At 42.4% G+C, this 27,670-nt stretch overlaps 1 protein-coding gene across 3 annotated transcripts; it reads left to right on the forward strand.

Moving 5' to 3' along the window:
• ERGIC3 (ERGIC and golgi 3) lies at positions 1 to 27,361 on the forward strand. 3 transcript variants are annotated; one of them, XM_064391772.1, is made up of 13 exons: positions 1 to 161; positions 282 to 352; positions 887 to 974; positions 1,093 to 1,212; positions 3,090 to 3,183; positions 4,348 to 4,513; positions 6,169 to 6,226; positions 19,572 to 19,603; positions 20,249 to 20,345; positions 22,009 to 22,073; positions 22,875 to 23,011; positions 23,851 to 23,906; positions 26,485 to 27,361. In XM_064391772.1, the coding sequence occupies exons 1-13, from the start codon at positions 74 to 76 to the stop codon at positions 26,562 to 26,564; spliced, it is 1,152 nt and encodes a 383-aa protein (XP_064247842.1). In that variant the 5' UTR covers positions 1 to 73; the 3' UTR covers positions 26,565 to 27,361. The 3 variants fall into 3 exon arrangements, with proteins under 3 accessions (XP_064247842.1, XP_064247843.1, XP_064247844.1); XM_064391774.1 differs by lacking the exon at positions 887 to 974 and having other exon boundaries at positions 111 to 161; positions 1,021 to 1,212; XM_064391773.1 differs by lacking the exons at positions 19,572 to 19,603; positions 20,249 to 20,345.
• Positions 27,362 to 27,670: the final 309 nt, after the last annotated feature.

The raw sequence follows: 27,670 nt of genomic DNA on the forward strand, positions 1-27,670 counted from the left end.
GCCGAGGGAGGGCCCGGGAGCGGGGGCGAGGCCGGCGCCGGAAGAAGCGTCCGGTTCCGGGCCGCGCGGTGTCATGGAGTCGCTGTGGCGGCTGAAGCGGTTCGACGCTTTTCCTAAGACCCTAGAAGATTTTCGGGTTAAGACGTGCGGGGGAGCGCTGGGTGAGTGGGGGGCTGCGAGTGGCCGGGGAACCTTAGCGGGCCTGCGCTCGTCAGCGGCTCGGGGCGGCGGCGGCGGTCGGGTTGCGGCGGGGCTGACAGTGGTTCTCGTCTCCCCGGCAGTGACGGCAATTAGCGGGCTCATCATGGTGCTGCTTTTTTTCTCGGAGCTGCAGTACTACCTCACCAAGGAGGTAAGTACCGCCGATGGAGCGGACACAGCCCCAGTCCCCCGGTGCTGCCTCCGCCTCGCGGCGGGCGATCCTTCAGGGCGGCCGGAGGGCCCTCGCCCCTGCCCCCGGCGGGCTGCCTCCCTAGGCTGCCCAGGCAGCAGCTTCGCCCCGCATAGACCCGCGGTTCGCGGTATTTTTCTGTGCCCTGTCCGCGGCGGTGGGAGCGGGCTGCCCTCCTCCGCCTGTGGCGTCCCGCGGGGACGGCGCTACGTCTCACCGCCTGCGAGCAGCCATGCCATGCCATGCCATGCCATGCCATGCCATGCCATACCTAGAAGGGAAAGCAAGCGCTGAAGCCCTGTTCCCTCCCCAGGTTCAGAGATGCCGCTGTTATTTAACAGCATTGCAAATGGCAAGGGCTGGGCTGTGCATGGCAGTGGCTCAGCTGTCTGGCAAACCTCTTCTGTCTTAAAAATCAGCTCCTGGGCTACAGCACCAAGGGAAATGGGCCTTTTGCTTACAAGTAAAATGGGACTGTTTTTCCTTTGTTCCCAGGTTCATCCAGAATTGTATGTTGATAAATCAAGGGGAGATAAACTGAAGATCAATCTAGATGTTATTTTTCCACATATGCCTTGTGCTTGTGAGTAAGACTTCTGAATGGTGATGATAATTTTTGTCCTTGGCAGGGATTCAAGAGGCTCAGTGTGCCCATAACAAATGTATGTTTATAGATCACTTTCCTTGTGCGCTGGTTTCAGATTTGAGCATTGATGCAATGGATGTAGCAGGAGAGCAGCAGCTGGATGTAGAGCACAATCTGTTTAAACAACGTTTGGATAAAGCTGGGAATCGTGTAACTCCAGAGGCTGAGAGACATGGTAAGATGCTGTTCTGCCTGTCCTGGGTGTATGCTCTGTTAGTCTTTCCACTGTATGCCTGTTCTGTGGGGACAAGGTGACAGCTGTAGAGCGTTTAAATGCCACAAAGTCTTGAATACCTTATAACATGCAGATCTATTAAACTAGTCTTACACTCAGTACTTTTGCAAGGAAATCTTTACCCAGTCCCCCTGAAACTATGACAAAGACCCATGGATACATTTGAGGAATGAAGTTGCACAGTTCGTGGTCTTTTGGGATTAGAATTCAAGCAGCTGTTCTTGCAAAACTTGGCTTTGCTTGTATCTTTAAATCACAGTGGGTGAACAAATGGGACTGTATGGTTCAAGGAAAGAGCCTTTCTCTAGGAAAGGCTCCAGTGACCTAACCTTTAAGCCTAAACTTGCATTTTACTCCATTAATTCTGCGTGTGTTAATGCACACCTGCATAAATACATGTGAGTTGATCTATTGTTTGCAAGCTGTAATAAGTGATCCTTGGCTACATAAACCTCTCCTCTACATTTTGTTACACGTTATGATTCATTCTTGTTCTTTGATACCAACCAGAAAGGATTTTGACAAAGCATTTCAGTCGCACAGTGTCCTGGTTTAGGGCAAATTTGGGAGAAAACCTCCAGAGGGGACCCCTCCAGAAAGCAACCCCACACAGCCCCTCCCCCCAACCAGTTCAGTTAGGATTCCTCAGAGAGAAGTGGAAAGAACCTGTTTATTTAACAGGCAAAGCACGCAAACCCCCCGGCACACAAAATGAACAGTACCGGATAACAGCACTCTTTCACCAATCTGAAAAATATTACAAATTCAGAAAGTCTCTCCTGGAAGTGGTCGCTCTGTTATCGGTCCTAACAGGTCAGCTGCAGGCCACAAGGTGCAAATTCTCGGTGTTTTCCAGGTCCCAGTCTGAAGCAGGTTCAAATGGTTCCAAGAAAAGAGAAAGAAAAATAGTCCAGGGAAAATTCGGACTGCCTAGCTAAACTAACAAGCAAAAGCAAAAAGCAGGAGTAAAGCAGGAGCAAGAGCAAAAAGCAAAAGCAGCCCTATGTACTTCCCCATCTCTGTGTCCCACCAACTGTGGGGGAGTGAGCAGGCTGATAATAAAACAAAACTTTGATTTTCAGAGCCAGTCTTGGAGGCACAGGACGTAATATCCAGCATAAACAGAACAGACAACTGGGGATACAAGCATCATAACATCACCCTAGGACACACAGTAATACTGTTTTGACTTTTCCTTTCCAAAACATGAGTTACTTATTCCCTTTTCTGGAAGTCAGTGTAATTCTGAGTATCAACGTGACCAAATTTTTAGCTCTGTATCACTTTAAATTTAACATTTCTGTTGTTGACATTGAAAGGCTAAACTAAGGCAAGAGCTGAACAACTGGCAGGCACAAGAGTTTCTCTGGTTGTCATGGGAATGTCATGATAGTGTTCTTACTGCTGTGTCACTTAGCAGCCACCACAGGTTGTGACTTTAAAAATTATCTGGGGACAAAAACTATTCTATGTGTTTTTAAGTAGGTCCTGTATCACTCATAATGTACTGGTTGGGTCTACTTAAGACAAGTTTTAGCAAAGCGTTTTTGCAAGTAATGTCTGACGCTTCAGCAAGGCTTACAGATAGCCTGTTCTTTTCATGGAGGCTGTTCTGGAGAGGACAAATACTATTCTCCTTCTTGGTTTTACTCCACACCTCAGCAGGCTACATATATACCATTTCAGGTGGGTGTTGGATGCAGGATGTGCAGTAGCACATTGTGTGTGCATAGAGTATTCATTATGCATAGAGCAAAACAAGAGTACAAGACAGTTTCTAGATGTATCTTATCACTTTGAATCCTGTTTTGTCTTAGAGCTGGGAAAAGAAGAAGAAAAAGTGTTTGATCCAAATTCTTTGGATGCTGATCGCTGCGAGAGTTGTTATGGGGCAGAGTCAGAGGACATTAGGTAACCTTTACACCTTTTTCCTATCTTCTTAGCACTTGAATCCTGGTATGTTATATGCATTTTTTTTTTCTCCAAATGTCTGTGAAGGTCTGTGCAATGAAATCCTGCTCTCAGGCACATGTTCAGTGATAAGAGCTGTTGTGGTTTGGCTATGCCTTTGGAAGCTGTGCTCAAGACTGTTGAGAAGGTGCATCTGTAGGTTATTTGGATTGTCTATATGCCTGTTTAAGCAGTAAAAATGTTGTATCTCAGCAGGCAAGAGATTTTCTGGGCTTGTTTGGTGTCCAGAGCAGAGGTGTTTAAATTATTTCACTGTTATGCGAGCTATCTTGATGTAAAACCTGGTTATGCCCTGGCCTTGCCTTCTCACTTCTGCTGCTGGCATTGTGTCCTTACAGGAGCTAAGACCAAACGTCTATGGCTCACACAAACAACAGGTGTCTTTTCATATTTCTCATTCCTCCAAACAGGAAATTACTGTAAGAATGGATCCATGATAGTCCATATATGTTCTGGACTAATCTTGGCTATTTTTGGCTCAGTGATAACTTGGTTTGTCCCATCTGTCAAGCTGTGTCCTTTCCCAGAAATGTTTTCATCTTGAGGTATTCATAACTGCTGTCTTCAACAGCAGGAATTCCTTCAACATGTCCAGTAAAACATGAAACCAAGGAAGAAACTTGGGGTTTTTTTCTGGCAACCAAGGTATTGTACACATGTAGAAAAGTACAAAGAAAGTTTGCAGTTAAATCCCCCTTTAGCCCAATGTCTTGGCCTAAAAACAGAGGAAAGGAACAACAGAAACAGGCAGATGCTTTGTTCATGTGAGGAAGTTCCGAACTGCTCATAACTGTGGGACACTGGTGTTGTTTTTGTGGCAGATTTCCTTGCCAAGGGCTGCCTTGGCTGTGTAAATGGCCAGGCAAAGCCCTCTTAGAACTCCAGTCCTGTATTCAAACAGTGTGCATTCTCACCTCCAAACCTCAAAAGGCACATCAAGAAGCTCATGCTCATTCAGAAGCATTAGGCCACTTTCCTAGGTCCAGTCCCCAATGTTTGTGTTGCTGCTTTGTTGAAGAAGAATTTGTCAAGGATTCAAGTCCTGAGCTGGAGCATCTCTTCTTAATGGTAAAGATGGTAAGATGGTGCTTGTGCTTTTTGCAGGTGTTGTAATACTTGTGACGATGTCAGAGAAGCGTACAGGCGGCGAGGCTGGGCCTTCAAGAACCCAGATAGCATAGAGCAGTGCAAGAGGGAAGGGTTTAGCCAGAAAATGCAAGAGCAGAAGAATGAGGGCTGCCAAGTGTATGGTTTCCTAGAGGTCAACAAGGTGAGAGAGAGCTTTTGCTGTGAACCTGCTGCATGATGGTGAGAGCTGTGAAAAGGCAGAGTTGGGGCATTCCTCTCCTTTTCCAGTTTTAGTGCTTACAAGACTATAATAGAACAACCTCTGGGATCAGCAACATCTTTGTGCTTTTCATGGGTTTCAGGAGGACGGTCAGGAAGAGCAGTGGGAAAGAGGCTAATTCTAGTTTGTGTTCTGTGCACTGGTAGGAAGGCATGGCAGCTGGAGGAGTTTGCCTTTTCCTCCCACCTGGGTACCAAGTCTTTTTGCTGAGATTTCTGGAGGAGGAGAGGCAGCTTCTTTGAGCTTGAATTGTTCCACCTGCCCTTCCGGTTTTAAATCAGAGGCCACAAGTGGGTGCTGAAGATAGGAGTAACCAACAACTCGCCTGCAGAGGTGTTGGAGATTGTGAAGTGTTATCTTCTTTAGAAAAACAGTGGAAACAAGGCTATTGGAGTTGGTTGTCAAGGCTGAAAATGCTCAGAGAGGTGGTTTGTGCAAGTGATGTATGAAAATACACAAGATGTAGCAGGTAACTATGTAACCTGTCATTTTGTGGGTTACTCCCACAAACACACAGGTTGCATACCCAAGTACCTTCTAGAAGAAGTCAGACCCAGGCCATTTTTTTGTTTGTTTTTAACTTCAAACTCTGGGGGTTTTGGTTTCTGGGGTTTTTTTTCTTTCTGGGTTTTTTGGGTTTTTTTTTTTAATCCTTGTGTATTCTTCCTGGAGACCACAGTCGTTATTTCTAGAAAGTTGACCTTGTACTCTCATATCCAGACATTGTGATTTGAGCATTATCATAGGTATCAAACTGTTATGGGACCCTCTCTCACAATATATGATGAGCAGGAAGATTTCGAGGGGAGTACTGGATGTAGGAATGGTCCAAGTGAGAGTGTCTCTGGGGAACTTTTTGGGGCCTTTTTTTAGGCACTTGGAACTTTGCCCATCTTAATTCTCAACAGGTCTGCAGTTAACATAAGGCATAGGTTTGCCCAGGCATCAAAGATGTAATACAGTGTGTGAGCTTGGAACATTCAAATCTTCCAGGGCAGAGTGCATGTGGTTGTTAGTAAGTGTCAGGGAGAACTGGCACCTCATATCCATATCCCTTTCAGAGTCCAGAATGAAATTTTACCAATTTGTCTTTTGCAGATTTTTGGAGGGTTGGGTTGTTTTGTGAGGGGGGTTTAGTAGGTTAAGTGCTTTATTTTTGCATGCTCTTATTTTCGTGGGTTTATACATTGGATTGCTGCTGATTATTGTTATAGGTGTTCACTCTCACTTTCTCCTCTCTCTTTCTTTGATACTGTTTTGTGTTTTCTGAAGGACCAGTCAGTTCCCTACTTGGGGTTAATTCCTCCTTTTCTCATTTTTATGTCCACTAAATAATCTGGATAGAACAGCTGTTATCCACATCAGTATTTAATTATGGATTTCAGCATCACTGCCTGTAGTGAACATGGGAAGTTCATACCTCTCTTAGGATAATGTCTGCTGCTACTGTCACCGGTGAAAATGAGTCGGTTGGTGTCTGTCTTGTGTAAACAAAATCCTAAAAATCCAAACACCAGTACAACTGCTTTGCTTACACAGATTCAGACCATTTAATGAATGTTTACTGTATCTTGCAGGTAGCTGGAAATTTTCACTTTGCACCAGGAAAAAGTTTTCAACAGTCTCATGTACATGGTAAAGTATTTTCTTTTCCTGCTTATTGGACCTTTTGGTTTCAAGTGTGTCTGACCATTTTTCTTTTAATATCTTTGCATTGCTGTCTGTAGTAACAACATCACCGTTTCAGTGGAGAGGACATTGAAGTTTTGTTACAGTGGTTTGGAACTATCATGGACAAGTAGAAAAGTGGTTTCTAGGGGTGCTGCCACATGAGTGTGGAAGGACTTGATAGAGAATGGTTCTGGGCAGTCTCTCAGTTCTGCAAAACTTTAGTGCTTTGCAGTCAATCAACCTCAAGTAAAATTTTCAGTCCTGAACCTAAATACCAGTACCTCTGAAAGGGATATTTTCCTCTATTCATGAGGTTCAGAGTAAAATTTAAGTTGTGAAGGACTTCCCTCAGTATATATGTAAGTACAGTGTGGCGAAAACACTGGTGGTAGTTTACAAAATCATGGAATGGTTTGAGTTGGAAGGAACCTTTAAAGACCATGTAGTCCAACCGCCCTGCAATGAACAAGGACACCTTCCACTCTAGAGCAGGTTGCTAAGAGCCCCATCCAGCCTGGCCTTGAATATTCCCAGGGACAGAGTGTCCGCCAGCCCTCTGGGCAACCTGTGCAAGTGCTTCATCACTTTCAACATATATAATTTCTTATATCCAGTCTGAATCTGCACTCCTTTAATGTAAAAGCATTGCCCCGTGTCCTACTGCAACAGACCTTATTAAAATGTCTGTTCCCCTCTTTCTTATAGTTCCCTTTTGCTGTTGGAAGGGGCTCACAGGTCTGCCCAGAGCCTTCTCTTCTCCAGTCTCTCCCAGCCTCTCTCCATAGTAGAAGTGCTCTAGGCCTTGGAGCATCTTTGTGTGCTCGTGTAGACTTGCTGGGCATCCCAGAGGTGGAGGCATCTCTGTATGTGGGGTCTCGCCTGAGTGGAATAGAGGGGGAGAGTCCTCCCCCTCACCTGCTGCCCATGCTGCTGGGAATGAACCCAATATGCAAGTTTCTGGATTGCCAGTGTGTATGGGCAGGTCGTGTTAAGCTTCTCGTCCACTAACACCCCCAATTCCATCTCCCCTGGGCTGCTCTTGACTTGTTTATCCCCAGCCTGTACCGGTACCGGGGCTTGCCCTGACCCAGGTGGAGCACCTTCCACTTGGTCATGATGTTTACTGGCCCCAGTTCTCAAGCTTGTACAGGTTCCTCTGGGTGGCATCCTGCCACTCAAGCACATCAACCTCACTACTCAGCTTGCTATTATCTGCAAACAGGCTGAGGTGCCCTCAATCTCACTGTCAATGTCATTCATAAAGGTAGTAAACAGTACTGCTCCTAACATGGACCCCACTTGTTCCTGGTTTTCATCTGTAACTACCCTTTGCATGTGATCATCCAACCAATTCCTTATCCAGTGAAGAGTCCGAACATCAAATCTGTGTTTTTTCCTTTTATCATTCACTCCAGTGTAATCTGTACTGTTGAGGTTAAGGTCAGGGGAGAATGTGAATGTGCTTGGTGAGAGTAACTGGTGTATTTGGAGAACAACAGACAAACTTTTGAGCACAGAAGCAGCACATTTGTACAAACAATAATAATGAGAAAAGCCTGGTTTCCCCCATTATACTGACTGTTAGTAATAAAACAATATTTCACTTATTGTGGCAAAACCTCCTTTGTGTGCTTAAACTATCATGACAACAGCAACCTTACTACAGCCACAATCAACGAAGTCATGCCATATATGTTAAGAAGCATCTCTGTATTACATCTCTCTGTAACAGACAGGAATGCAAGCTTGCTGCCTCAGAGCAACTACTTTGTGTACAGAGAGGAGGGCATGAGGTCAGGATAACTCTCTAATTCCATGTCCTCCAGAAATGCTGTACAGCTGAATTAAAATTCACTCAGAAAACACAGATGAACCCAAAAGGGCTGTGTAGTTACTGCCAACCTCATCCACTCATTTGCTTGTTCTTGCTGGCTGTATCTGATGGCCTCCTCTTTGTCTATGGAAAAAGAATGTGGTTGCTTCCTGCTCTCTCCTTTCCCTTTAGCGTTTCATAGGCCTTTCCTGTACAGGGCTCAGGGCATATCTTTCCCTGCTGAAGAGTCAGGTGACTCTTATGTAGCTGGTCATTTGTGGACACCAGTCGATCTCTGAGCTTCCTTGCAGGATTTCTCTGAACCTCTTCCAGTTCAGCTCTGTCTGAAGGTACCAGACTGCATCCAGAATTGAGGTCCAAGCTAAGCATGAAAAGCAGTGGCCTAATGATTTTCTTCCTTTTGTTCTCTCTTGCTTTCCTAGTTATTTGTAATGTGGGATTTTCCTTTTTACCCAGCCTTTTCCTTGGCAGTGTTTTCATGGCATTAGCCAACAAACAATCTGGAATTTTTCCAGACCCATAAGGAAAATGAACTACTCAGAGGGTGGTTGTTTCTTGTACATGACTCACTGTAACTTTTCTTTCTAATATTTTGGGGTTTTTTCGTCCCTTTAATTACAGGTAAAGAATTACAGGTAAAGAATTTGTATTTAGAGGACAGAGTTCTATGAGATATTTCCAGAACTCATATCTCATTTGGATCATAGTTCCAGACAAGAACTTAAGTGCTTGTGGTGGTTGATTCTTTCAGTAAGGTCTGCTTTAACATGCAGTCCTGTTAATACATTTAACATTTAACAGAATGTCACAGCGGATGAAGTTGAATGTCTAAGAGGAGTCTGAATATTCCAAACTGTTGTTGTTGAAAGTCACATTAACAATTCACTAAATAATTTTACTAGACCTACTTGATGTAGAACTCTAATGACTGACAGTGTTTTTGCTTTTCTTTCTATTCCCTACTGATATGAATCAGTAGAGAATATGAGGGTGAAGAATATGAGTAGTGTGGAAAGTTCAGTCCACTGCACCATTCTTCTTGCCTCCTATTGGCATCTACCATGTTTGTACAGCTGATGGTTGATTTTTATTTTGAGGTGGCATTGAAATACTGAAGCTTGCATATCAGCTTTTCAGTTTCTTTTGTTGTTCCTCTCTTCTTATGCTGAGGGTTCCTGTTGTATCATAGATCTCCAGCCAGGAAATGGGCATGGGCATCACTGTGACAGTTGCAAGGGTCCTATTAAGCAGCACTTTGTAGATCTGACTGCAGATGTAATCCTGATCTGAGCTTCTGAACTCTTATGTGCTTGGTGTTAACATCTTGAAACTGTAACTTCCTTCCTAGGGAGAAGCACGTTGAAATGGCTTTATTTCAGAAAGTAGAATAAGAGGGGCTGACATGTGGCAGCACTGTGTAAGGTGCAATTTTAGTTCTGTTTAGTTGTTTAACTTTAGTTATATATAACTTTGTTTGCATAAGGTCTGTGTTCTCAGCTCTCCGTTAGAAGCTGAGCACTTTACTACTAGAGGTAGTATTTTATCTTAGTTTTCACCATTACTATGTTTTAGTGTGTATTGCTACTCATTCCTAATCTCAGGTCATCAGAATTGTCCTGTCTAGGATGACTCACATGGCTGATCTTATGCCTTTATGCCATCTGAAATGGTTAATTACCTATTAGCTAGTGCATAAATATAATGCTTGAACTTCTTGGACAGGTACTCCATCTCTGTTCTTCACATCCTGTGTTCCCTTGGAGTCCGAGCTGAACCTTTGGAAATGTGTTGCTTTTGAAGCAAGCAGTGATGCTGCTTTTCATCCCAAGTTTTTGGAAGCATTTAAAATTGGTCACCTTAGGCTTGCACCATGATGTGACATGGACAAAATCCAATCATCAGTGTCAGAGAAGACCCCCGACTCTGGAATGTCATACTGGCTGCAAATGGTCATTTTTTATTCAGTTGCACTAAGAAATCCCAGATCATTAGGAGGAGGATTGAAAGAGATTGTGAGGAGGACTAAAGCACTTCCAATCAGAATTCTTAACACTGAAACTAGTAGTTTTGGCTCTCCTGCGTTAAGGAAGGCTAGAGTCAAACATTATTGATACTTAGAGTCTTCTGTTTTAAGCAGCACAGCCTTAAACCCTGCGTATTCATTTTGTTCTTGCAGAGGTTGGAGTTGCTTCACTTGTTGTCTGTTCAGACTTTGAATCCTAAACTGAGATTTTATATTTGGGTCATGCAGTGTGCTGCAGAATTTGATGAAGTTCTCTCTTTCATTTTTTCACTTTCACAGAATTACAGGTAAAGAATTTGTATTAGAGGACAGAATTCTACGAGGTATTTCCAGAACTCGTATCTCGTTTGGATCATAGCTCCAGACAAGAACTTAAGTGCTTGTGGTGGTTGATTCTTTCAGTAAGGTCTGCTTTAACATGCAATCCTGTTAATACATTTAACAAAATGTTAAACTGAGATTTTATATTTGGGTCATGCAGTGTCCTGCAGATTTTGGTGAAGTTCTCTCTTTTACTTTTGCATCTGCAAGGACAGCCTCCAGCATCAACTGGGCCTATTTATGACTGAATATTGTATCTGTTTTCTTCTGCAGCAATTCAAATCTCCTATCATTCCTTCCTGTCTCAGAGGAAGGAGGAATGATTGGGTGATTTAGCTGTTTAACCTCTGAGGTTTGTGTTTCAAGGGCTGCTGCCATGTCTGTCCATGCCTTTACAGCGGCAGCCATCTCCTGCTTCATCTGTAGTAGTTGAGAGTGACATTCCTGCCTGTGGAAACTTCACCTACTTAATGGTTCCTGGCTCCTGAGGGGAGTGACATTATCTATATCACTTCCATCTTTCTTGCTCTATTTCTTATAGTCAAGGGGAAGCTGAGAGTTCTCATTCCTCCTTTAGATTGTTTTGGGCCACTGTTGCTGAGGTGCCGTCATCAGTATTTTTTAGAGAAGACATTGGCCATCATGCTTTTTTGAAAGCCAGAGAGATTTTCAGGAGTCTTTAAAATGTCTCATTAGATTCCTTTAATTCCTTAAAAAGAAGATGGTGTTGATGGCATCATTCAGGGCATTCTGTCCTGAAGACATGCTCTGAATGACTGTGACAATTTCTGTGGATGAAGCAGTCTGTATGTGGTCCACATTTTGTGGTTTTCTTACACCCTACATGTCAGCTGGAGGAACAAAGTTATCTTTGAAGATACTGTTTTTGAGAGATTACTGTTTGTTTTCATCCTCCTTTGTGGTGATGGCTGTGGAAGGAAAAAACACAGGTTAGCTGCTCTTTGCGTTGGTGATGGTCTTGGAAAAGGAGCTGCCTCCTTGGAGCCACCAAGTTTTGCCTAGAAAGGTGTGAAGCTTTGTTAGCTCTCTGAGAGTCAGATCCACTGGTCAGTTATACATCTTCATTAGTGTTCTGTTTATTTATTTAATGAAGGGCTTCTTTCTCTCTCTGCTAGAGCTTGTTTGACAACCAGAACCTATTTGAACTCATCCTTGGATGCTGTGGATGACCTCAAATAGCCTGTCTTATTTTACATACTTTTTAGTGTTTTGATTACTGAATTGTGAAAAGATACCAAGTCTTTGACTGCAGACTGGTTGTCATTTTTCAAGTCCCTTGGCACCTTCTCAGTGTCAGCCAAGAGCAAGTGATACTAGCTCCTTTTTCCACAGAGACTGCAGTCTCCTTCTCTGTTCCTTTTCTATAGCCCAACTAGTTGTGGGCTCATTACTATCGCACAGGCCTCTACAGGTAGCAGTTGCTTATCTGAGTTCTTCTTCTGCTCAATAATATACTTAAGAAAAAATGATGTGGAACTCAGTCTCCATCAGGACACCAGTTCAGTGTGGAGGAGATCCAGATTCTCTAATCACCTGTACACTATTTCTTCTACAGAGGAGGTGTGTATGAGCTCATTCTAACATTTGTCCCAAAGTAGTGTCTGTTAGGGAACTATTTTATCCCCATACTGAACATTGAGAGTCTTACTTCATCCTCAGCATTGCTGAGGACTTTTCTTTTTCCCCTAGTGACCTCTTACCAGAGATTGGTTGTCTTGGTGCTGAAAGATGCATGGTCTCACCCATTTATGGTGGACAAACTGTTTTCAAGTTATAACAAGTCTGTTTTGGAGACGACAAAAATGACATTTTCATTTGTTGCTTCACTATCATCCATCAGAGCTCAAGTTGTACCAGTGTTGGGAATGCTTAACATTTGTCAGGTAGCCCTCTGGAGCGGCCTTTTCTTCTCCATACCAAAAATCATGCTATCATAGAAGCCCCAGCAGAGATGTGGCTGAGGGGATGAAATTGCTGTGGGAAGGATTCGGAGGCCCACACAACTACAAGGTCCTGTAAGTCTATGACAGTGTCATGGTTTGACCACGACTTTTCCAGAAACTCACTTCCAGGCCAAACCACGACAGACAGTTACTGATTAGTGTTAAATGTATATATTGCACAGTATTGAATACAAATGAACAAGCTTTTGAAGCAAACAAAAAAGGAATTTACTTACCCTCCCTTGAGATATGCTGGTCAAACATATATTTCCCTGCCTCCAATCTTTCCTGGTATTCACCTTTGTTAGGGTCTTGTAAGAGAATGAACAAAATCAGCCTCATGATTTGTTATTTCCTCTGTGCATCAGGTGGGATGAAAATAGCACAGGACTGATTAAGAATAAAGAACCTATTATGCAGCTTTGAATGCTAATATGTTGTAAATATAAACCTTGAGTGCATATCTGAATAGCTTTGCTCCTAAAATGATCTCTCTTATGACTGAAAAATAATCTAAATATAACCAATGTTGTTATTTGGCATGCTGCTTTGGAGTTCACTTAATATGCACATCCTACTGTGTTTTTCCTTTTGGTGATTAATTACTGTATTTTGAGTTTTCTGTTGCACTTTAAATGATTGCTTGACCATATGTCAGTCCTTTAACTGTCTAGGGGGTGATTTTATATGGCATAGAAAGCACACAAGCATAGATGTTTCTCTTCCCCTTTTTGATATGAACTTTAAGTACTACTCTACCTGAATCTCTTTGTAAGGATATGAACATTTCTCTTTTCTCTCCTACTGTGCTTGTTTTCCCAGTGCATGTTGTTAAGATTAGGTGTTGCTGTATCCTTTTTTTTCCTCTGAACTACAGAACTAACATGATTTTTGTTATTTGCTGAGCCCATAAATCTCCTTTGGAAGGAGCTGTTGATCTAGGCTGGGATTTGAGAAGGTTTCCAGGAAGCTAAAAGGAGAGCTGTACGAGGTTATTCTTCTGTGGTAAACAAGGTGGAAAACGTGGAGAATCCTTGTCTTAAGTGATTTTAGTATCCCCGTGTTGGAGACAATGTTTTGGCATCTGTTTAGCTGCACTGTGCAGCTAATGTGCTTGAGGGGAATACGCTGATATGTTAGAGCAACTTCTGCCTTTTCAAGTCAGATGAGAGAATTATCTCACTTAATCTCATTTGTACAACATGTTAGAGAATATTTCCTGAAAATTCTTGTACTAAGCCAGCTGATCTGTGAGTAGTTTGTAGGAAACGTTTACAGGGGTTAATAAACCATTGGATTTTTCTATGGGTAATCATGGCAGTTGCAGGTTGAGATGTGGTGTTTCGAGTCAGTAGCATCTGGCAGAGTGCTCAGACTCTCAGCTTTGCTTAGCTGCAACATTTTCTGTGTTGCTCCCTGCCTTATTCCCCTCTTCACAGCACATCTTTATGCCACTTCTATCTTGCTGCCTCTGTGCTCCTGTAAGATATTTTCCTCCATAAAATTCGTCCCCACTTTGAAAAGTGGTGTCCTGTCTCACCTTGGAGCAATGTGTTTGGGTGGCAGTCTTTGGTTTTTTGGAACCTTCACATGTTTATTGACAGAGTCCTGAATGGCTGTAAGTGCTGTTAATGCTCTTTTAGGGGTTAAGAACTGAGTTTTGTGAAGTCCGAGGAGGCTTTGTGATTGTCCAGGTCAGAAATGCAGGATGGGAAGAATTCTTCAGATCGATAGCATTAGTTAAAACTGTGTTACTAAAACCATAAACAAATCTTGGTTCTATAAAGCAGACAGAGTTCTTGACAAACTTATGTTTAGCAGGTATCTTTATTTTGCCTGTTAGGTGTGGTTAAGGAAATGAAAAAATGTATTTGTTTCTTCAGAAATAAGAGTCTTTGGTCCTAGCAGACAGTCTTTTAAAGATCTTCTGTTGTCTTTTCTTGTCCTGTTCCTTATCTTAGTAGGCTAAATAGCCTGCTGGTTTATGTTAAGCTAAACACGTATCTGCAATGTAGAGTATGTACATATGTGCATAGCAGAATCATCAGTGATCAAGGAGAAATAAACCTGCGGGCTGGTGGAAGACTCTTTTAGAAACTGAACAGCTCTACTGCCGAGTTATGCCACTTATTGGAGAGGAGTTTTGTAAAAACTACTTAGGTGTGGAAAGCGTAGCAGAGCACTCCAGGGATATTTTTTTTTCAGTAGCCATAACTATTAATAGGGGTCACACACAATGTAAATCTAGTGTAACATGTTAGTTAATATCTGGTCCTTCTCAAATGATGCCCTGGGATTTCTCTGGTACTGTGCTATTCCTGTAAGTTTTGTCGTGCTCACTAGTCCTCAGTACAACTTCACATGTGCCAACACGTGTGACTACCCAGGTGATCAATCTGATAAACACCATAATCCTGCAAAGGGTTCTAGGAGCACAGCTACCACAAGGATCATCCCTCTGCCTCTCTGTGCATCACTGTGCCAGTGCAGATATGGGATTAACCTTACTTTGGAGCTGTTCTGACTGGAAGAATAGCCTCAGATAAAGCAAGACTTGCATTCTAGCATTTTACAGAGTCTGAGATGGCTCATGACTGAAAGGTGGGTGGGATAGGAATGAGCTGAGGGACCAAAAGATGGTGTGACAAAGAAAGTCTTATTCCTTTAGTGGTATGAAATCGTAGAATATCCGGAGGTAGAAGGGACCCACAAGGATAGTCACGTAGGTCCAGTTTAAATACAGACCCATCAGAGCCAGGATCTCTGTAGAACTTTGTTATAAATGAAAGTTAGCCAGCTAGTGTGTACAGAAGGCAGCATGACTTGACACTTCACTGGCAGCTAAGCCACGGAACTCTTGACTTGAGTGCAAATAGTAAGTGCAGCATGAAACAGCCTAGTGTTGCTGGTAACTGTTGAGAAGAATAGCATGGCATAATGCCAAGGCCACTTCTTCTTTCTTTCCTTCCCCTGCCCACCATAACATATACTTTCAAATTTTTACTGGGAATTTATTTTTTAAAGTTCATTGATACAGTTCTCAGCACAGGAACACAAACCTGTGTGCTGTTGCTGTGGTAGTGGCAGTAACAGGTCTGCACTCCAATCAGAGACAGTAAAAGAAATATCTGAAGCCAATGCATCTCTGAGCTCTTTGAAATGCAGAACCATTGCCTTAATTCCAAGTACCACAGCCTAGTCTCTAGGCATTTAGCTGCAAGAGGACCTCTCCCTTCATCAGAGCCTTAGGAGGAGTGTACTTAAACATTTCCTTTTCTAACTGTACATTCTCTATTTTTCATGCCTATCTCGTTAGGTTTAGTAAGGGTTTTGTATAAATACAAGTACAGCTTCTGGTAGTTTACTGAAAAATGTTAATTGAAAAAGAAAGAGTTCACAGCATATTCAAGTAAATGTTTTAAAGGAGAGGCTAGTTCAAATCAGATCTTCAGCTTTGCAGCTGTTGTGGTTTGCTACTGGCCAAACACCAGGCACCCACAAAAGTTATTTGCTCACCCTCTCTTGCTCTCAGCTGGGCAGAGGGGAAAAAAAACTAACTAAGGGCTCATGAGTTGAGATGAGAACTGAGAGAAAACACTCTTAAGGGCAAAATAGGTTCAAATTTAAAGGTATGAAGTAAGTTTCTTATTAACAGAGTCAGAGGAAGATAATGAGAAGTAAAATAAGCCTTTAAACCACCTTTTTCCATCCCCAGCTGAGCCCTTGTCTTGGTTTGAAAAGACAGGAGCCTGTGAAGGAAGGCAAAAGCCTCCTGTGAAATGGAAAAGGTAAACCCCCTCCTTCCGAATTATCACAACTTCAGAATTAAAAGGGCTCTCAGGCAAAGATATGGGAATGGGAATAACAGTTCTTTACTAGGAAGAAAAAAAACTAAATAACAATGTAATTTAGCACAAGCAAAAAACCACTGGCAGAGTGAGAAAAACCTGACACCCTGAGAAGTCAGGGTGCTGATAGCAGTCCAGCCAAATGGTGGCTGCTCCTCCTGGAGCGGCGATCTGCAGAAGGGTGTAGATCCTTTCTGAAAATGCGGCGAAGGAGCAGCTGGGCCTTGGTTCCTGATTCCTCTGGGAAATCCAGCGAAGAAGGCTGTCTGTGGTCTCAGAAATGCTTGTTTTATGGTGGCAGGGATGCTTGGCTCCTCCCTCTGGGTGGAGCATCTCCCAATGGGATGATGTAACTAATCTTACCAGCCACAGTGAGTAATTCAATAGCCCATCAGCAGGAGATTGTCTTCCTGGCAGTGTCATTGTTCTTGAAAGAGATAAGAAAAACTGCCTAACCCCCAACAGATGGCAAAAATAGAATACATGCTTATTTTACAAGCTAGGACAGCCCTCTTTCCCACTGACAGTGCAGGGAGACAGGACGTGGGGGTTTTGATCAGTTAATCACCTGAGATCTTTTTCTGTTTGCTCAGGGAGAGGAGTCTTTCTTCTGCCATGGCATGAATCCCTCTCACGGACAGTCTTCCCAAAACTATTGTGGCATGTTGATGGGGTGCAGTCCCCTAAGGATAGGCTGTTTGAGTTTGGAAGCAAGGGCCCTCTATCTCTGGAAGCAGGGGCCTTCTCTCTCTGTTTGGGTCTCCCACTGGATCACAGCTTTCTCTGACATCCACCCGCTCTGGCATGAGCACTTTTCCCATTGGCTGCAAGTGGATCTCTGCATCTCCCATGGACTTTGTGCATCACAGGGGGACAGTTTGTTTCCTCATCGTGGCTTGCAGAGGAATCTTGCCTTTGACACTTGGAGCACCTCTTCCCCCTCTTATTTCCACTGACCTTGGTGTTGCACTGTTGTTCTCCCTCACATGTGCTCACCTCCTCCTCTTCTCTGGCTAGCAATAAAACTGCTGCTCATAGGTACTTTTGATTACAAGTTCTGCTAATTCAAAGATTCCTACAGGATCCCGCTGCTCGGAGAGATTGATCTAATCTAGGTTCCATGCCCGAGAGTCTCTCACCATATTTCTGCTGCTGGCCGTGCGGCCCCGCCACTACCAAGTGGGCAGTGACGGCCACCACAGCACTGGCGCTATTTAACGCCTCTCTTCCTGCGGGACGCTCAGAAGGAGAAGCTGCTGCCCTTGCCCCTGCCCTTCTCCCCGCAGCACGGCTGGCTAGGGATGGCCAGGCAGTAGAGGCTTGCCACACGCTACACCAGGATGGCAGCAGCTGTGGCACCTCACCACCCCTGGAGAAAACTGCGCGCATGCTGTTTCAAGTTTTCTTCTTAACTATGTCATCACAGAGCCATTACCAACCTCTCTAACTGGGCCAACAGCATGACCATCTTCAGAGCCATCAGAGATTGGCTCTGTTGGGCATGGTGGAATCTTCTAGCAGCTTCTCACAGAAGCTACTCCTGTGGCCCTCCCTCACTACCAAAAACCAGGCTGGTGCCAAATCAGCACAGCAGCTTGTCTTGTGCTAGGCTCTCAAGGCAGCAGCATTTCTAGTCTTTGTTAATAATGTAGCAATACTTGGTGATCTGACTCCATTAGCTCCTAAAGTAATAGCCCATGATTACTGAACTGTGTTTTACTTTGCTAAATTGGAAGGTGAAGTCTGCCTTCCTGAGCATATTTTATCTGTTAAAATGGCCACAGCCTCTGGCTTCTTTGAGTTGATTGTATGACTTCGGATAAACCGGGTAGGAATGATACTGAAATTGAGTTGCAATTTAGATTCTCTTCCTGAGACTGATGCTCCTGGTATTCCATAAAGTCATTTAAGTAGCAAACTAGAAGATATCCATTGCCTCCCACAGATTTTAAAGATAAGCATGTATATATTGATTTTCATCGTAGTTATACTTATAGCAGTGCCTTACCTACTCCAATACCTATGAAAGATAATTGACTAAGCCATCAAAAGAGTATTCTTAGTACAGAAAGAAGGGGAAGATGTTGGAATCCAAAATGCAGGGGACCCTCAGAACTTTGGGCCTGTAAGTCAAAGCTTAGAATTAAACACAGGATTTGATCAGTTTCCAAACTTAGGTGCTGGAATGTGGATTTATAGTTTAAAGCAGAGACATGTTAAGCTAAATAGAAGAAAGTTTAGAGTTTTGGAGTTTAAGATACAGAAAAAATATAAGTAGTTACAAAGGTAAACAAGAGGTTTAGAATGCAGTACTGTAGGTTTATGTGTCATAACATGAATGGCTAAGAAAGTTTACACTGTAGCATGAGTCCCTAAGACAAAATATTTAAGGATTGCGTCAAAAACATAAATATCCTTGTTGGTAGTGTTTGACTGGTCAGTAAATCCTTAAAAAGTCTTGTAACTAGAAGTCTTGTGACCTTCTGAACCATGCAGTGAAGATGTGAGCCAAACTCACCCTTCCTGCATATGTAGAAGATAAGAAAAATAAATCGCATCATATAAAAAACTCAGAGGTACCATCTCTAACTCATTCAAAACTCCTTCAAAAATCCCCATACCATATCTCTGCCAGATCCCTTCTAGGGATTTGTCATGCTGCCAGCATTGTCACATTGCTATATGTGGGAAGGGCAGAGATGGGGCAGACCAAATTCCCCAAATCCCAATACTGGTTACAGTCACTGGCCCTACTAGTGGTTTGTAAATACCCTGCTCGGACCGTTTCTGCAAAGACTTTTCCTTTCCTAGTATATTCTCTGGGCAGCAGTAGCAAGACTGATAGGCAAAGTGCTGAGTGTTACTAAGACGATGATGATTTTTAAAGGCACTTGCATATTATATTAAAGCATGTGCTCTGCTCATTTGTTAGTTTAGATGTGTTGTGTCTCTGTGTTTTACAGTAGTGAGAGAAGTTATGTGTAGCTAACAGCAAAGCTTTCTTTTCTGGCCTCTGGGATCTTGTTTTTGCCGTAGATGAAGAGTACATACAAGTGAGGACTGAATACCTAATCTGAAATAACCCCAAATTAAATTTACTTTCTTTCATTCTAGCAGTGGCTCTGTGTAAGGAGGGGCATTACAGCAGTTTTATCTGTCACACACCCTACTATGCAAGCAAGAGAGAAACCCAGGCAATTTTCTTGCCATTTTAGATTGTGATGGAAATTAAAGGAGCTGCCTTATTGCTGGAATATGGGAGAGAGATATTATTGCTATGACAATGTGAGCTATATTGTTAACTATTTTTCTGTTACAGTTCACGATCTGCAGAGCTTCGGACTTGATAATGTAAGTGTTCCTAAGGCAGTGTTCTAGTTGTTTTAGTCTATTTTCCATCTGGATTTCCCTCACATTGCCACATTGAGATCCTAGATTGCTGCAGATTTGGCTTTATGGGTCTAAGCAGAACCTGGGTCCTGCTTTCAGAGAGTGCTGAATTACATTCTGTGACATTTGCATGCTGCTTGGCAAGCTGGTGCCTCTCTTCCTGAGCCTGCCTTTCTCCTTAATCTATGCTTCACAGTTTCTTGAGGTTGATATTGTCACAATTGCTTCTGAATCTGTTGGAGTTTACCTTGTGCTGGGAGGAAAGCAGACAATGCTCGTATTTATTCCTCAAGGCAGCTGATAGCATGTGCTCCTACTGCAGGGAGAGGAGTGGGAGGGAGAGCCTGCTCTGCAGATAGAGGAAAGGGCACTGAGATCTGTGGATTTCCAGCAGGAGAAGGAGAAATTCCTTGTCTTGAAATCTCCTATGAATAAAAAAGAAGGCAAATGTTTTGGAGTTTACTGTTGGGATGCACAGAGAAAAGAAGCACCTGTCTCCATTCTAGAGCCACGCTCGGAAAAATATACCAGTAATGACCATCAGGTCCTTTACCTCACCCCTCATGTGCTGTGCAGCTATGTGAGTTATTAGCATTTCCATTTCAGATCAATATGACGCACTATATCAAACATCTCTCATTTGGAAGGGATTATCCAGGCATTGTGAACCCTCTGGATGGGACAGCCGTCACTGCACAGCAAGGTAAAAGACAGCTGAAAGAAGTCTCTTTTTAAGTGTCTATATTAATAAGTGTTAGAAGAGGACAGGAGCAAAGTTCTCAGTTTCAACAAAAACCTTGACAGTATTATGTGAAATGTGACTCCTCCCGCTTGTGCTCTTTCTGGAGCAGCTGTCTCCATTCACCTGGAAGAAATCTGCCAACATGTTTGGATTCTGTGACCTTCCTGAAAGGTATCTCTGTTCAGTGTTCGTGAATGCACAACAGCAGGTACAGCATGTCATTATTAAAGGCCTACCTCAGATATAGTTCAAGGAGAGCCCTGTCTAACTACTACATACAGTGAGAGAGAACAGAAGATGCAGGGTAATCAAAAAAGGCCTAATTGGTAGTTATTGGAGAGCTGTGGTGTCTGCCTGACCTTGACATACCCAACAGTAAGAGCTTGAAAAGCTGCAGTGAAGTTGAAATATTGCTGATCTTTCCTAGATAGCTCCAAATTTTCTGGCTTGAGGGACAGTTTTTTCTTCCTGCTGCTGTGCTTGAGTTTATTTCCACAAGCCTGCGTTTCTATGAAAGGTCCTTTACATGCCACTGCAGAGGTTATTTTTTTAGATCCACTGAAGTCTGAATACTTTGTCTTTGAAGGTAATTGGATCTGTGTGTAATAAAGCTTGGAAAAAGAAGTCATTTGCTTTTAAGTGGTGATAGGATTGTTAGTCCTACCTGAATCTGTTCTTTAAAGTTTTCTGCCATTGATTTTGATCCTGTACCCAAATCAGATAATAGCATTTGAAAAAAAGTACTAAAAAAATTAAAAGGTGTCATAATGTTCAATACATTTATGATGCTGTAGTTATTCTGTGGAGTAACAGTCTATCTGAGAGGGAGGATCTGTAGCTGACTGGTAAATTTCTGCATAAGCTCAAGTTTTTCATCCTGAGCCTCAGGGAAATTTACCTCAGTTGGTAAATTCTTGAAGAATTTGTTCTGAAGACGTGCTCCAGTAAAGAAGTAGGAACAGTAGATTGCAGGTCAAATTTATGTTTATTGCAGCTAAAGTTACCATATGCAAGAATTACTTCTGCTGTAGAAATGGATGGATAGTCTTCTCTAGGGAATTTCATAGAAAATAGTTTTTTTCTTGCATTGTGTTATCCTTAAGAGAACTGAAGGAACAGGCTGGTCTGAGGCTACAGAAGGGGTTCTTCTATTTTTTCTTCATTGGTCCAGATCTTCCTTTTCATCTTCTGATACAATAAATGCCATGCTTTCACAGGAATAAACTGCAGTGTTAATTTAAGTTGATATGAGATACTCATTTAGAACTGAGTAAGTTTTCTTAGGGCTATGTTGTTAAGAAATTTTCCTGGACTAGAATTTAATTTGCAAGAAGTTTTACTGGTAAAGGTACAGCAAGTTTGTAGATGTTTCTCTATTTATTCAAGGCCAAAATGCCATGAGTTTTGGTTTTGGTTGGAGCAGAAAGGAAATTCACTTTGGCAAAAGGAAGACACATTTCAGACATTAACTTTACTGTCCTTGAAAACATCCAGCAGCTGTTGTGCAGAAAGATGTTCCCTGACAAGCTGAACAAAACCAGTTTGTGTCTACCTGACCTGTCAGTGAAAAGCTTCCAGCTTATTGCTTTATATTAATTGTGTCTCTCCCTGTCTTTGCTTATAGCTTCCATGATGTTTCAATATTTTGTCAAAGTGGTCCCCACTGTGTATAGGAAAGTAGATGGTGAAGTAAGTACCTTTTTCCCTGCTACTTTGACAAGTGAAAGCCTTCACTTTCTCCTCGTATTTTTAAAACTGACAGTAACTGTGGATCCAGATGTGTTTCCAGGTGTATACCAGAGGCTTTATTGTACGTTCAGTACTTGGAACCCCAAGTGTGGAATTCAGTGAAGAAACCTGGATAGTATGTTTCTCCACTTGGATTGTAATTTGTGTCAGATAACTTAGTAGTGATGATAGAACATAATTTCATTTTACAGAAACCCAGTTTAATTGCTCTAAGAATAGGGCTAGTATGAACAACGTGTAGAAAAATGGCAGGCCACAGAAGAATGCTGAAGGGTGATCTTAATTTATGTGAAGACAGGCTGTCTCTGTCTTTCTCTGCTCTCCTGCCTCTATGTATTATTTTCCTTGTTCTCACCCTTGATTATTTATGGCTTTCTTTTATCAGTGCTGTCTCCTGAAGCATGATTAACAGGACTGCATTTTGGTCCTGCAGAGGATGACTTAGGGTTGACAGGAACAGCTTATGCTATTGTGTGCCAGCAGAGACCAAATAGTCCAGCCTGGGTGTTATGCTTCCCTCATACTATGGGCTAGCTGCAGCTTTAACTGGTAGCCTATAGTAAAAGTAGACCTGATAGCAAATACCTCATCCTGATAGAGCTCTTCATGACACTTTCTAGCCACTGTTGGGCTGCCCATATGGGTAGGGCTACACTGATGTGGTTCACTGATCTCATGTTTTAGTAGCCTTTCCTATTCCCTGTTAGCAAAACAATGTTTGCTGTGTTTGTTTCCTGGTAGGTGGTAAGAACTAACCAGTTCTCAGTTACACGACATGAGAAAATAGCAAATGGGCTACTGGGAGACCAGGGTCTGCCTGGTGTCTTTGTGCTATATGAGCTTTCACCCATGATGGTGAAGCTGACAGAGAAACACAGGTAAGATACATTTCATTCTATTTTGTTCATCCTTCATTGATTTTGTAATTCTGCATAGCTTGAAACTTCATCGTCATTTAGACATGGTAGTGCAAATGCCTGAAATTCATCCAAGCCCCTTCCCAGGCTGTGAAAAGGAAGAGGTGCTCAGTGATGCCCTTCCTCTCAGTGTGAACTGTGGTCTGGGTTTTTTCTGTTACTATGTATCAAGATGGAAAAGGAAAGTGGTGCATGGAGCAGAATCGTGATACAATGGTTCTTGGTTCAGAGGTCTAATGGGAAGACTAGATTTACAGAGCATACCCATTTTGCCAGCAGCACCCACACAGTCCAGCTGGTTCCTTACTCTGCATTTGCTATAGCTTTTCTACATCTTCCAGCCAGTGTGGAACCTCTTCTCTCTGGGTTAATGGCTGGCAATGCAACTGCAGGGGAATGGAAAGGGTTGTAGCTGTCCAATCTTTGAGGTTCATAATGGAGGGCAGAAAATGTCTATATCTTAAAATATATTAACGTGTGCTTAGGATTTAATTACTGTGTTACGTGACCCTCCTGTGCATTCTCACTGGGTAGGAATGAATAATGTCTTGGGGAATTAAAAGCCCATCTTTCAAATTTATAAATTCAGTATGTCCTCTTAGTGCTGCTGACTAAAAGTAGCAGTGACAAACTCTGTTCTGTAGCCAATAGGGGTTAATTAATTCTTTAATTTGAGAATTGTTAGCTATGAATATTTAGGTAATGCATACTTATATGATATGATGAATATTGGAATTATTAGTTAATTGTTACATATCTGACATTGGTATCTGAGCTCATGCTGGTTGTTCAAATTCTAGGTCCTTTACTCACTTTCTCACTGGAGTTTGTGCCATTGTTGGAGGCATATTTACAGGTATTGCACCTTTCAATCATTTTGCTTTCTAAAGTGTAAATATTTACTATCTTACACTTTCTAAAGTCTGCATGTCTAGTAATAAATCCCTGTTAGATTAAGAGATATTATTTCAGCCCTTGGGAAGTGATACAGCATGTTCTGCAGAGCTACAGGAGTGCCATCAGACTATAGCTAGCACTGGAGGCTTACAAGATGATGTAGATAATGTAGACTTATTACAGCATTTCATTAGACCTGTCATCATATATAATTTTGATGCTCTACAGGACATTTTGTTTTCTGACAAAGCTGTTATTCACACACCATATCAAAGTGTCTGTACTTGCATTCTTGGCCAGCTTGGGTCTGTAAGTAGATAGTTGTTTTCATGTGGAATCAATGCCAGTTAAGTCTGTGAACCCAGATTGCCATGGGCATAATATATATCTGAGAGATATCAAACTGCTCCCAAACATAGGAGCTCTAGCTAGTATTTTGCAAGGACTAGATGGGGTCTTGTGAGAAGAGGCTCAGAGGTTCCTGCAGATCCATCTGAGTATCTGCACTTCACTCTCAGTGCTGGCATCTGGAATAGCTAATCAGTATCTGCTCAGCTCTGTGCATTGGTGCAGCTGTGCTTTCCAGGTAGTAATCCAGGGTGCTCATAGTCAGACATGTGGGTGTTAAGGACCAGCCTGAAGATGTGGTCAGGGACCTGAGAAACCAGTTTCTGTTTCACATAACATCTGTATCAAATACCTATAACATCATACCTTTATCTGCGAGGTTATCCCATCATCTGAGATGTCACAGTGCTCAATTAACCTGATACTGTTAAACAGAATTTCTGTCTGCAATAAATTTTATCCTATTTATCTCTCTGATTTGAAAGTCATTCAGAAATTACTTTCATGACAAATTCAAGTGCCCCTTAGCACTGACTGGGTTTGACAGCCAATTCATGTTTCTGCCATACACCATGCTCAGACTCTCTATATTCTAGAGATCAAATCAACTAGTGGCCAATAAGGTTATGTACTTGTACCAGCAGTAGTGTGACCAACAGGACCAGGGTGGTGACTGTCCCCCACTACACATTGATGATGCACCTTGAATCCTGGGTTCAGTTCTGGACCCTTCATGACGAGCAAGACATTGAGGTGCTGCAGCGAGTCCAGAGAAGAGCATGGAGCTGTGGAAGGAGCTGGAATGTAGGTCTGATAAGGAGCCAGTGGGGTTGCTCAGCCTGCAGAAAAAGAAGCTCAAGAGGGACCTTCTTGCTCTCTGCAACTATGTGAAAAGATGTTGGAGCCAGATGAGGGTCAGTCTCTTCTTCTAACAGGGACAGGACGAAAGCAAATAGCCTCAAGTTGCACCAGAGGAAGTTTAGATTGGATATTAGAAAAAAAAAATTGTCATAGAAAGGGTTGTTTGTGGCACAAGCTGCCCAAGGCAGTGGTAGAGTTGCCCTCCCTGGAGGAATCTAAGAGATGTATAGATGTGACACGTAAGGACGTGGTTTAGTGGCAGGCTTGGCAGAGCTGGGGGCAGTTGGATGCTATGACCTTAGGAGGTCTTTTCCAACCTAGATGATTCTATGCTATTCTAACCTAATGATTCTATGCTATGCTATCACTTTAAAGTCACCTCAGTGTTCATGTAACAGTATCAAATTGATTCCACAAGTAGAGATAATTTCAGGGCAAAACCACCACGCAAGAGTTATCTGAAGCATCATAGACCAAATATTAAGTCCAAGAATTACCTATTATATCGTAATAAACAGAAGATTCAATTCCCATTTTACCTGCATTGCTTTGTATCATATTGGAATGTCTTTGTATACAGCCAGGTAATCATTTACTTATTCCTTTGATTGAAGTTTTGAATAAAAGAAATAATATGAAGCTTTATAAAATCCAGTCATTGGAAAATAGCTCCCTAGCAACCTTTGTGTTCCTTCCCTGGCAGGAGCTCAAGGTTCCTGTCCTGTGAAAACCTTGGTTGTCTGGGGTTTGTGGTACAGTAGACCATTCTGAGTTTTTCTGTGGTCACAAACAAACACTGAATTAATAGACTTCTTCAGGGCTGTAGAGGTTTGAGGAAAATACTGCAGAAATAATTAACGGCAGTGGTTTGTATTGTTTTGTGTCTGGTGGGTGTACATTGCCATCTCCAATAAAGGACATCATTTAAGGGCAGCATATGGTACTTTTAAGGTTGCTGTGAAATGAGCAAGAAATGGGAAACATCCTTTGCAAGCTGAGTCAAGGCAACAAGTGGCATAAAGCACATCAGCTTCCTCTCCAAACTCTCAGTCATCAGTAAACACACGTGACGCAGCCTGTCTTTTATTTCTGGAAAAGGGATCTTTTCTAGAGAAGCATGATCACCTCTGTCCTGCAGGGTGGGTCTTGCTGTCCTGAGGAGTTGAGGACTTTACTGTTCTGAGCAGCAACAGCAGCAGCAGAACCTTTTTCTGTCTGTTGGACCTGGGATTCCTTTCCTCTGATGGCAGGGTTTGTGTTTTCTGTCTTTGGGAGTTGTTCTCTCTTTGAGGCATGTCTGACTTCATCCATTTGGTTTTTCCTTTTAGTTGCCGGTTTCATTGACTCTTTCATCTATCACTCAGCACGTGCCATCCAGAAGAAAATTGAACTTGGGAAGACAACATAAATAAGCAATGGCATCGACCCATTTAAAAACAAATAAACCAAACAAACATACAAACAAAAACAAACAAAACAAAGTAACCCCCCACGCCTCCATGGAGAACTGAACAGGCTCTTTGAAGCACAAGTGATCTTGTGAGAGTGCACAGGAGAAGAGGTTTGCAACTTCCAGATGGCCCTAACCACCCATGTTACTGTGCCCTGATTCTTTGGCCTTAGTTTGTGGTTGGAACAACTTGAACCTTGCTGCTATAAAGATTAGCTATCATATCTGGCTCTGCAGGCCCTACTGTCACACTCTTTTTGCTTCAGTCCATGTTCCTCCAGTTCTATTCCCCTTCCCAACAGAGATGCTGGAGATACTGCATTCTGTTTGCCTGTAGGAATAATGTACTTTATTGTCAAGAGACCTGTAATGGATTGAAGTTGCCATCAAATAAGCTTTCTAGCAGCACCATCAGGGATTTTTAGTTTTTCCATAAAACGTTTCTGAGTGCGCTGATGCTGTATGTCAGACTTCTAAAAATGTGCTGAATCCCATCTGTTGCCTTCCAGCCATCCTGGGCTGTATGGGGAACCTAAGCATTTGGGATGTACTTTCTGTGCTGGGGGAGCTCCCAATTGTTCTTCTTCTGAAAGATGCAAGTTGATGTTTCAGAAAAAAAAAGTTGTCCGGAATTTTAATTGATTTTTTAATTGGATTTTTTTTTTCATTTCCCCTTAGTATATATTTTCAAATAAAGTCCATCCTCTCTTGTGCTATTAAGGCATATGGAAGAATAATTAAATTATTTGAACTAGTCCTGATACTGAATTGGAAATAAGAATGAAAAAACACATTGCATTGTGGCAGAGTATGTAGAGATTCTGATGGTGATGGGGCTTTTTTGTGTTAAATCATTACACAAGTGAGTAAAGTGCTTGGTATCTGAAACTATATTGGGAGAAATTTGAAAATAATGAGGAAAAAAAATTTGTGAATTATTGCCTATTTGATGTAAAACAGATTAATTACTCTTAAATCTCAGATCTGAATTTGCTTTGGACTAATATTGGTCCAAGCAATTGGACAGTCACAGGATCAGATACTGCAGAGACACTATTCCCCAG

Source organism: Passer domesticus, chromosome 16 (genome assembly GCF_036417665.1).
Source record: "Passer domesticus isolate bPasDom1 chromosome 16, bPasDom1.hap1, whole genome shotgun sequence".
Classification (NCBI taxonomy): domain Eukaryota; kingdom Metazoa; phylum Chordata; class Aves; order Passeriformes; family Passeridae; genus Passer; species Passer domesticus.